This window comes from Schistocerca gregaria, chromosome 1, assembly GCF_023897955.1.
Source record: "Schistocerca gregaria isolate iqSchGreg1 chromosome 1, iqSchGreg1.2, whole genome shotgun sequence".
Taxonomy (NCBI): domain Eukaryota; kingdom Metazoa; phylum Arthropoda; class Insecta; order Orthoptera; family Acrididae; genus Schistocerca; species Schistocerca gregaria.
Genome location: NC_064920.1, coordinates 150,775,890 through 150,788,334, shown reverse-complemented (window position 1 = coordinate 150,788,334; position 12,445 = coordinate 150,775,890). Strand labels below are relative to the sequence as shown.

Genomic DNA, 12,445 nt, shown 5'->3' with positions numbered 1-12,445 from the left:
TTAAAAACTGTATAAAGGTAACAAACAACAGACATGTTACACATCCAAGTACCAGAACTGTATAATTCAAGTAGTTATTTTGACAAAGAATTGTTGTAACCTATATAAATGAAAATGGCAACATTTATGCTATTTTACAAACTTGGACAAAGACTTTAAATAAATTTACCCTTCACTTAATCCCAACTTCTATTATTCCCTTGTATTTCAGAAAAATTTAGGTACATGCTACATGTAATCTGACACAGCATTTAAAACTTGGCCATCCATTGGCATACCTCAGTGCCATTAAAAAAATCAGCACCATTAAAAGGACAGGAGTAGGACATATGGGTGCAAATAAACAACTACATAACTGGCAGAGTAAACAGATTTAATTTTGCTCCCAAAACATTTGTGATATCAATTAGCATCCTAAATGCCTGAACTGCAAGTATTTTATATTTTTCCTCTTGTTTTGTGACAGCTTATCATTACTGAATTTCAGAATGAAATAAAGCCTTAATCTTACAGAGTATTTTACAACCAGCAACTTTATTCCCTCATAACAGCCTTCAGGAAAACCTGCAACTTCCATTACATGCTTTACTAACATGGTCTCACACTGACATTGATGAACATACATCTCAAAGTTTCTAGTGAACACAGTTTCACACTTTGCCCAAAAATTGAGCAGCTCTTTACTGCACATAGTTAAAGTGCCAAAAGTATGATCTTTGTAGTTCCTAAGATAGCAGTAGAGTTTATTACTTCTGTCCAAATTATTGCTCCCATCAGTTAGAAGGGCAGAACATACTTCACATTTTTGGATTGACAATATTTTTTCACAATATAGCCACAAACATACCTATGGCTGTTTTCTTCTCCCAATTCTTCTGGTTTGGCTATGAAAGGCAGTACTGGGATGCCAGATTTCTCAAAAGGGGAGCACACAGGAGATTCAATACTCTGTACAGCCTTTACATCTAAAATTGCTTTTCTACATGCTTTTTAAGTCCATATACACACACAATACACAAATCATTTTGCAGTACCTGCTGCTTGGAGGCGCTGCAGTAGCGAAGTTTCAGCAAATCTCTCAGTTTCATGACTCATATGTCAGACTCTGGTTCAGCAGTCAGTTCTAGAACAAGACAGTGGACAAGGAAATAAACCACTTCAATACTTAATATTTTTACCTTGTTCTTGTTCATACAGAATGTGAGAAAAGTGCACAACTAGCAACAGTGAGTGAGTGCCCACCGATTGAAATGATTCCTGGCAAGAATGTGGCTGTGCCAGGCTTATTCCCCTACTTGGTAATTATACTTGAAAAAGTAAATTTCTGATTAATATCACAATTACAACCTTTAAAACACATGAAATCTATATTAATAGAAGTGTCTTGTCTGTCTTAGGCAGCACTAGGCTACGGTAATCTGAGTGACAATAAGTGGTATTGTGCTGGTGTGCTTGTGAGTGAATCTTACGTCCTCACTACTGCAGGATGTCTAAATAGTTCTACACTGTAAGTATTAAGTCAACAGCTATATTATAACCTTCTATAAAAATAAAATTGAGTTTCTTCAGTTGTCACTAGTCTTTGAGGGCCGTCAAGAATGTGGCTAGTTCAGGGTGCAGTTTCAGGAAATTTAATGACAATTGCAGGATATACACATGATAAAAATAAAAAAGAACAGTTCAAACATGGTACCAACTAATTTGCTACCATTTATACAAAAATAGTGTCAAAATTGCACAATAATACTTTGACTCATTTCATCAACCATTAAAATTTTATTAACCTATTATGTACTTTAATTTTACTTTCCCACAGTTAATGTTAGAATGTTAAAATTCATGGAATGCTGATTCATGAACAGTAAATTACAGCTGAGAGGTGTGCATGGTTGAATGAAATAATTGCTGCTTTCAAGTCTTCATATAAATTCAAAACAAATCTGTACCATTGAATTACCTGATAAGTAGTAGTTGACAATACATTTCTTGCATATCTTACTTTCACTGTGGGAGCCACGTGAACCGTGACAAGGCACTTTAGACAGCGTGGCTACCCTGTGCGGCTAAGTGCAAGGTATTATTTGCATGCAAGGGTTTAGTGTTGCACGCAGGAAAGCAGTTGATTGGATGTGTTCTGCATTTCCACAAATCGTATAAGGAGCGCTCCAGATATGTGTGCAGGAGAACATCCACAAAATTTGGAAACAGAGATAGTACTGGCAGAACTGGAGCTATGAGGGCGGCTCAAGAGATTTGCCTGAATAACTATTGGTCAGTGTATTAACTATGGAAGTTTGGGATTAGGATTCATCTGACAAATAGTTTTAATATGTGACAGTTTAATAGGCAGAGCTATTCCAGTGGAAATTCCTTATAACCTTATTGTTGTTGTTAAATTGCCTCTAGGCAGTTTAAGTGTCCCTTAAGCTCATTTTTGAGTTATTCACTAAATGTTGAAGGCAATGGGACAAGCTCCCTTCCTCAGCCTTTCATGTGGATAGTAGTAGTTTTTCAGTTTTTGTGTATGCAGACCATCACACTAATGCCTCTGGAGAAAAATGATTACTTTGTGTCTTAAAGTGTCATGAACCACACAGTTGCATTACCCAGTTTTCGGGGAAAATTAACATTAGCAGTTCTTGACTAATTTTATCCACAGTGTGCCTTTAGAGTATGTTTGTATGGTACGTTTTAAAGCATTTCTGTGAGGTTTTTATGCATGTTTATTCAGGGCTACACCTAATCAAATTAGTTGCACTTCCACTGTCATGCCCCTGAGGGGATCAGCATTCATTTTCTGAGTACGTGTTTGGCAACTCTGGGGTTCCTGCACTGGGGACTGGTAAGTGCCATGAACCCTCTGTGTCACCGTATGCTCTGGGCATGCTTCAGTGACCACAATGCGGTGCAGTGGTGGAATGTTCTGTGTTTTGGAGAATGGGGGTCTTGGCTTCACCACCTGGACTGTGAGGTAGGTGTACACCTCTATAAAAAAAAAACCACCAACCAAAAGATGTGCTATGTGCTGATGAGGTGAATGGCTGTTGAGGTAAAACAGTCTGTAGTGGGTAGCCTCTGGGGCACCTGCTGCCCCCCAGTTGTATAAGGTTTGCTCAGTCATACAGGGCTGTATGGGATGACGGTTGTTTCCCTAGCATCTTGTGGGATCCTGTGGAATGGTCTCATCAATCTACTACTCCTGACAGGACAGGTGTACTGTCAGGTAGTATCTACACCCACTCATCAAAGAGAGCTTGGTTGGTCTGTCCCCCCGAAAAGAAGTCTGATTCAAGATAACAGGGAATTAGAGTGCCATAACACTTGCATTGTAATCAAGCAAACAGAGGGAACCATTGAGAAGTTATCCTCCTCTCTATATTCACAAGTCATTGGAGGGTATTGCTTGGTCTCTAAAAAGTCTCAAACGACTTTGTAATTGAACACTTCTAGTGGAAACTGCTAATTCAAACCAAATATCTAATCTTTTTGGGATGTAAGGCCTTAGGTAACTACCCATTTGACATGAGTTGCATAAAACCCTTAACTTTAGTAAGGATGTGATTACCTGCTCCGATGTTATGGAGGTGGACCCCATGGAGTTATGTGCAGAATGGAAAACTATGTGCATAACACAAGTGCAGAACTATGAGGTGAGTTAATGGCAAATTGGAAAAATTGGCAACATTTACTCTAATGTTTAGTACTCTGGAATTACCTGAACATATCCATGCAGGCTGTATCCATCTTAAGGTTCACCTATTTGATCCTAACCCAATGTGATGCTACAAATGTCAGCAATTTGGCAATACCACTATGGGATGTAATGGGAGGGCTATATGTGACAATTGTGGAGCCTCAGCTAACAAATCAGGCAATTCTGGTACACTACCTCCAGAATGTGTTAACTGCTCTAGGGATCAGCCAGTGTGGAGCAGAAAGTGTGAGGTTTACAATGAGGAAAGGAAAATTCAGGAGTTGAGAGTCAAGAGATGCATACCCTATTGTGAATTTAGAAAAGGTTTTGAAGCTATGCAACCTCCAGTTTTTGCTATTTCTTTTGCATCAGCCCTCAAGACGCCAATCGCTAAATGTGACGCCTTCACATGAACTCAGACCACAGATTCAAGTATGATCACATGCAATTGTTGGTGTACCTGAGGGGGGGGGGTTGCGGGGGGGGGGATGGGGAATTCTCCACTTGAAGTCGTTCAGAAGCTGTCAGCAATGGGCTTACTACCTAAGCCACATACCACTATCAGAAGCCAACTAAGATATCCCCGTGACCCTGGCAACCACTCCTCCCTTCAGTAAAGAAAAATGTCCTTTGAAAAGTAGTTCCAAGTCCAAGAAAGTGGTAACTAAACCTTTGGATTGGCGAGCTCTCTTCCTCTCTGAAGGGGTCTATGCTCTGGAGGATATGGACTTCCAATTCGATAACTGGAGAGCCAGGAACTGGGTAATGTTCCCCCTGACCTTCCTGGTAAATTACCACCTCCAAGGGAGAAAGAAAAGAACAACCATCCTAAACAATGGCTTCCACATAGACTTCTGTGTTGCAGTGGAACTTAAATGGATATCACTCACATCTGGAAGAATTACAGTTCCTGGTCCAGGGGAAACCGTTCTGCATCTGCTTACAAAAAACGCATCTTAGTCACTGACACACCTGCGTTACAGGGTTACCACCCATACAGGAAGGATGATACTATTGGAGACAGGTTAAAGCAGTGGCAGGCAGGAATCCCGCAGGGCACTTGCACGTGTGCAGTTAAAAGGTGTTCTGTGTGCACACAGGGGCAAGCAGGCCACCCACTTCTCTCTCCTCCCCTTCCCACCATACCATCTCTCCACTGCTTCCTGTGTAATGAGTTTTGTTTCCTAGCATTTATTGAATGAAGGAATAAGGTTAGTAGGAGTGCTTGAAAGAAATCGTGGTTTGAAAGAGCACCTATTACCTACGATACGTTTAATTTAATTATCACAGGTGGAGTTTACAGTATGTTTAATGTCTGGAACAAAATTTCTATGTACAGACAAAAGCAAACAGTTACGTAAATTTTCATAAGAGAAGAAATCTCTCACAAATGTATGTCGAGCCAAACATTTACATTATCTTCGTGGCTTCACGATGGAGACGAGGAAACTCTTGCTGTGGAAAGTCGTCAATTACACATCTTGGCAAAAGGAACTTGTCTCTCAGATGAGAATTACACTGTAGATCTATTAATTCCATTTGCTAATTGGGATGAATATCATCTATAGAAACAGCAAATGGTCTCGAGAACCATTCAAAAGCTTGGAATAAATATGATAAATCCCCAAATCGCTTGAGAAATTGCTCTTTTATTGCACTGAGTGCGGAAACATATTCCTTGCAATTCCGTTCTCACACAGTAGGCAGAGTAGGGAAATGCACTGTGTTCCCTGACGGGAGCTGTCGTTCCCACAGCTCAAGCTTGCTAGTGAAAGCTTGCACCTTTTCAGCCATTCCACAAATTAGCAGATTTTCTCCTTGCAAACTTGTGTTCATTGCATTCATGTGTCCGGTAATGTCCACTAAAAATGCAAGGTTGGCAACCCACTATGGATCTTCTATCTTGGGTCATACTTTCCTTTGTCCTCTAAAAACGGATTTATTAGTATTCTCAACTCAAAAAATCTTTTGAGTGCATTACCACGACTGAGTTAGCGGACTTCACTGTGGTATAGTATGTCACCATACTCTACCTCAATTTCAGCTAAATATGTGTGAAACTGTCTATGTGTAAGCCCATGGGATCTGAAATAATTAACTGCCCGAATAACCACTTGCATGACGCCCCCAGTTTTGCTGCTTTTGCACAGAGTACTTCTTGGTGCAAAATGCAGTGGATGCTGTACAATGATTCTTTTGTACACTGTAGCTTTTTTTCTTAGTAATCCAACAAATCCAATTTGTTCCCCTTTCATTGCAAGTGCTCCTCCTGTTCTCACTGACACCAAACGTTCCCAGTTTGAGTCAACTGAATAGACAGCTTCTTCAACAACTTTAAGGATGTCTGCACCTGTGGTCGTGCTTTTTATAGATATCATATCTAAAAAAAATCCTATGTTATGTGCAGAGCAGTGTCCACGCTGCAGTCATAAATCACTAATTGCGCAGTGTCTGAAATATCAGTGGACTCATCAAATGTGATGGCAAATGCAATAACCTCCTGCACTGCACTCCTTAATTGACAATAAACGTCACCTGCCATGGCACTTATACTACTACTTACAATCCGCCGAGAAAGAGTGATAGCTCGAAACTGATTTGCATTCAGTGGGCAAAGTAAATCAGCAGCATCATTGATGCACTCTTTTATAAACTCACCTTCAGCAAATGGTTTTCCAGCTCTCGCTCTATTAAGCACAATCTTATGACTTGCACGTACTAGTGCGCTATCATTGTTGTCATCCTCAAAAATTGAAAGCAGTGCTCCATAAAATGTTAAATCAGTTAGATGAGAGATATGACAAAAGAAAGTCATAGATCTCTCGTGACAATAGCAACTTACATCAGATTCATCTAGTATTAAGATCGCTCTTCTTAGGCTCAGTCAATTTCCCCATCCGCTCATAATCCGACGATAAGTTGTCCTCTTCCTTGTGAAATTTATTATAATGGTATTCAATACTAAACTTCCGCTGACTGGTGAGAATACTGCCACGTAATAAACATTTCGAATTTTCATGTTTTTGCACAAAGAAAAAGTGATCTTCCAATCCCTTTTCAAAGATAAAAAATCACCACGTGTCCATTTCCTTGATTCACTCTGCATTGTCCGGTTCTTGAAATACAACGTTCACTACGTAGTGGTCGCTTCACACCAACGTCCCCTGCTTAGCCTGGTACTACACGCCGCAACCTGCTGGCTGTCGTCTCTGCCCCGGTCGATGATTGCACGCGAGCAGCACACGTGCAGCGCTGTGCGCTCGTGAGCCCTGTGCAATGTTTGCTGGCCGCTGAGTTAAAGGTTGAGTGGCTGTTTTCATTGAAGACAGTTGCCACTCCTCTCTTGTCCGTCTTACCATTGGCATGAAAGCAACTGCCGTGAAAGTTCTCGCACCCTTTAATATCACAGTGTGTTCTTTTTACCTTCCACCTAATGACCCTTTGGGTGCAGACACACTGACAGAACTCTTTCAGGCACTCCCGTGGCTATTCCCCCTTGTGGGGGACTTCAGTACATACAATGTGCTGTGGGGATCAGCTTGTCCATTCTGAGAATATCTGCCTTCTTAACACTGGTCAGATGACACACTTTTCCACGGCTACAGGATCTTTTTCAGCTTTGTTTTTGTTCCCTAGCTATTGCAAATTCTGTTCAGTGTGAAATGGCTGCAGATTTACATTCTAGTGACCACTTCCCAGTGTGGATCCATTTGCTGAATAGGATGGTGGCTGACAGGAGACCACACTGATTGATAATACAAAGGGAAAATTGGTTGCAGTATGGCCGACAGGCTACTTTTGAACAAAAGTATTGTGTACAGGAGATGGTGACCAATACCATTTGTGAGATCCAATGAGCTGCCGCAGAATCTATCCCCCAGTCTAGTAAACACTTCAGATGATGGCCTGTACCTTCATGGAGTGACATCTACATCTACATTTATATTCTGCAAGCCACCCAATGGTGTGTTGCGGAGGGCACTTTATGTGCCACTGTCATTACCTCCCTTTCCTGACGACTGTTGATTGGCAGTCAGGGTCAGATGAACAGTTCTGTGGATCTTCAAACACTGTCCAACTACAGAAAACCTTCATGCCTTCAGATCTGTGAGAGCACATGCAAGTTGAGTGATAAAAGAATGTAAGAGGGCTTCCTGGATGGAATTCATGACTTCCATTACTTGGCCCACTTCTGTTGCACAAATTTGGGAATCAATAAGTTGGATTTCATCAAGGGAAATGCACATTCCCTTATGGCCTTGTTAAACAGTGGTTCTTGGTGGACATGCCATAAGACATGGCTCAGGTTTTAGCTGAATACTTCTTTACTATTACTACGTCATCCAGACAAGTTCCTGATTTCAGGTGTTCCATAACATTGCAGAGATGAGGAAGTCTACAACCTTTCATTCTCCATGTAGGAACTGCAATCAGCTTTGTCTGCAGCCAGAGACGCTGCTCCAGGACCTGGTGAGATCCATTATGACATGCTTCATCATCTGTGCACAGAAGTGAAAGGGCGGCTCTTCTCTTGTTTCAATCAGATCCGGCTTGATGGACAGTACCCCGCAACTTGGAAGGAGGCAATATTAATTCCATTTTTGAAACTAGGCAAGGACCATAGCGCCCCTAACAGTTACCAGAGTGTAGCCCTTACCAGTTATATGGGTAAGACTCTTGAATGCATGGTCAACCGCCACCTGATTTGGTTGCTCAATCCCGAGGTCACCTGAGCCACTCCCAGTGCAGTTTCAGGCACTAGCGCTACTGGTGACAGTGATACAGGAATCCTCCTTATGGCAGAACTATTTGGTTTGTGTGTTTTTTTGACCTTTAAAAAGCATATGACACTACTTGGATGTACAACATCCTTTACCAACTTCATGAATGGGGACTACGTGGATGCCTGCCAGTTCTTATCCAATCCTTTCTAGAGGACTGGCATTTTCAATATCACATTAGTGATGCTTTGTCTGACTGCTATGTTCAAGAAAATGCCCCCCCCCCCCCCCCCCAAGGCAGTGTCCTCAGTGTCACACTGTTTGCCATTGTTATCAATGAGGCAGCTGCCTCTGACCATTGTGAGGTTGGAAACCTGGGTCAGAACAATTGGTTTTCAGTTCTCACCCGAGAAGACTACATGTGTTAATTTTAACCATGCTCGTCGAAGTTTTAACCAAGCAGTGCTCACAATGGATGACACTATTTTATATTTTCAAGAAACTGTTCACTTTTTAGGTTTTTTATTCGACTCATAATTAACTTGGCTCCCACACCTGAAGGATAATGAACAAATGGCTTGTAGTCATTGAATATTTTGAAGTGCCTTAGTGGAAAAACATGTGGAGATGACAGGTCCCGCCTCCTGCAGCTTTGTAGGGCATTTGTTTGATCATTTTTAGATTAAAGCAACATGATCTATGGATCAGCCCATCCTTCCTACCTCAAGGTGTTAGATGCTGTCCACCATGAGGGCACTCAGATATCAACTGGAGACTTTCGGACCTGCCTAGTTCTGAGCCTGTGTGCAGAGGCTGGTGAACCAACACTCTGGATTTGGTGCTGTGTCCTTTTGGCTCGACAGGTACTGAAAATTTCAGCATCCCCTAGGTCTTTACATTTAGTTCAGTGGTCCAACCCACCTTTGAATGACTGTTCAGGAATTGGCCCTATGTGACCAAGCCATTAGGGACATGTGCTACAGACTGCCTCAATGATACAGGTCTATCAGGCATCAAACTACACAACCAGGGATGGAACACATTGCCACCTTGGCATGTTCAAAGGCCCAAATTGATTTTTAGCTTGACACAGTACAAGAAAACTTGTACTTTGTTTTTGTCCATTTTAAGTATGTACCACGGTTTTATCATAGTTTATACAGATGGATCCCATCAATAGGATGTCCTCGGTTGTTCTGTTGTTTTCCCTTATGGGGTTTTTAAAGTGCATCTTCAGGAACAATACACAAATTATGATGTGGAATTATATGGCATTCTGATGGCACTGGAGAGGGTTCACAGCTGTCACCATACAAGTTTGCTTATCTGTTCCACCTTGCTTAGTGCACTACAAGTACTCTACCAAATGTATCCAGTCAACCAGCTGAATCAGCTCATCCATCACTCCTTACAGTGGCTCCAACACTGTGGCAATGAAGTGATCTTTTTCTGGATGCCTGGCCACTTTGGGATACAGGTCAACGACATGGCTGACAAAGCCACCAAGAGAGTGTGTTGGAATGGTGCTGTCCATCAGTGGCCTATCTCACTGCATGCCATCATATGATCTTCTGACAGATGCATCATGCATCAGTGGGAGACTGCATCACCTGGTTGCAGGTGACAGAAAACAAACTGTGCTCGCTCAAATGGACCACAAAGGCATGGCGGACTTCACGTCAGCCTCGCCGCTGGAAGGAGCTTCTGCTTACCATAGTCCTTTAACAGATGGCTTCGTCCTAGTGGTAGGATTAACCACTCTGTGAAGTTTGTGGCATGCCTATATACTATTAGGGCAACCATCAGTCTCCATGGAGATCTTCCCACCATCCTCACAGATACAGTTCCAGCATTACAAGGATGGTGAAATTTTGTGCACTGTCAGGCCTCATCCTTAAATTCGTGGGGAATGGAGGCAGACTTTAATACATTATAAACTGCTCTGCATGTGGGGACAATACTAATAATAATAATAATAATAATAATAATAATAATAATAATAACCCACTATCCAACATGCTAAATAATACAAATTATGGATACAAAATTACTGGAACACACCAACACAAAATCACACATTTGCTATACATGGATGATCTAAAACTACTGGCAGCAACAAATCAACAACTCAACCAATTACTAAAGATAACAGAAGTATTCAGCAATGACATAAATATGGCTTTTGGAACAGACAAATGTAAGAAAAATAGCATAGCCAAGGGAAAACACACTAAACAAGAAGATTACATATTGGATAAACACAGTGACTGCATAGAAGCGATGGAAAAAACAGATGCCTTTAAATATCTAGGATACAGGGAAAAAATAGGAATAGATAATACCAATATTAAAGAAGAACTAAAAGAAAAATATAGGCAAAGACTAAAAAAAATGCTGAAAACAGAATTGACAGCAAGAAACAAAACAAAAGCTATAAATACTTATGCTATACCAATCTTGACTTTCCATTTGGAGTAGTGAAATGGAGTAACACAGACCTAGAAGCATGCAATACACTTACACGATCACAGTGCCACAAATATAGAATACATCACATACATGGAGCAACAGAAAGATTCACATTAAGCAGAAAGGAAGGAGGAAAGGGATTTAATGACATAAAAGAACCTACATTGTGGACAGGTAGACAATTTAAGAAAATTCTTTATAGAACGAGCAGAAACTAGCAAAATATACAAAGCAGTCACTCATATAAATACATCAGCTACACCATTGCAATTTCATAACCACTTCTACAACCCTTTAGATCACATAACATCAACAGATACAAAGAAAGTAAATTGGAAAAAGAAAACACTACATGGCAAGCACCTGTATCATCTAACACAGCCACACATCGATTAAGACGCATCCAACACATGGCTAATAAAAGGCAATATATACAGTGAGACAGGATTCATGATTGCAATACAGGATCAAACAATAAACACCAGATATTACAGCAAGCATATTATTAAAGATCCCAATACCACAACAGATAAATGCAGACTTTGCAAACAACAAATAGAAACAGTAGATCACATCACAAGCGGATGTACAATACTAGCAAATACAGAATACCCCAGAAGACATGACAATGTAGCAAAAATAATATATCAACAACTTGCCATACAACATAAACTAATAAAACAACATGTTCCCACATACAAGTATGCACCACAAAATGTACTGGAGAATGATGAATACAAATTGTATTGGAACAGAATCATTATAACAGATAAAAGAACACCACATAACAAACCTGACATCATACTCACTAATAAAAAGAAGAAATTAACACAACTAATTGAAATATACATACCCAATACAACAAATGTACAGAAGAAAATAGGAGAAAAAATTGAAAAATACATCCAACTGGCTGAGGAAGTCAAGGACATGTGGCATCAGGATAAAGTTGACATTATACCAATTATACTATCAACTACAGGAGTCATTCCACACAATATCCACCAGTACATCAACGCAATACAGCTACATCAAAACGTATACAACTACAGAAATCTGTAATTATTGATACATGTTTAATTACCCGAAAGTTCCTAAATGCAATGTAACATACACTGTACAGTTAAAAGGAAGTCACACTTGATCAAGGTCTGGGTCACTTTCAATTTTTAACCAGACATAACGTCTGAGAAAGGAAAGAAATAATAATAATAATAACTGTCATGCACCATGTAACAACTATTTCAGTAATTAGATTCCAGGAAAGATATACAGATGCTTGGTTTTAACAAGAGATGTCAAACAGTCACATAACTGTAAAAGTATCTTTAACCTCTGACAGAAGTAAATCACCTATGAAACTATGGATGACTTCGCTTATGTGTAAAGAACTATGATAAACTTTGGCACACCTTAAGGTGTGGTACTGGGACCATGTAAGTGCATTGTGTTTCTCTTACACATAATGAAATAGATCTGATTTCAGCCAACCCTAAAAATTTAAATGGATTTCCAATTATAGCAAACATTCTCCTTGTATCAGAACATTTAGATCTGTTTG

General features: G+C 40.3%; 1 protein-coding gene across 1 annotated transcript in view; it reads left to right on the top strand.

The window, feature by feature from the left end:
• LOC126335020 (serine protease snake-like) overlaps window positions 1-12,445 on the top strand; it is a 126,540-nt gene that overhangs the window by 43,513 nt on the left and 70,582 nt on the right. The window contains exons 3-4 of the mRNA XM_049997858.1: window positions 1,198-1,298; window positions 1,398-1,507. Coding sequence (XP_049853815.1) covers window positions 1,198-1,298; window positions 1,398-1,507 — 211 coding nt within the window. The remainder of the gene's footprint in view (window positions 1-1,197; window positions 1,299-1,397; window positions 1,508-12,445) is intronic.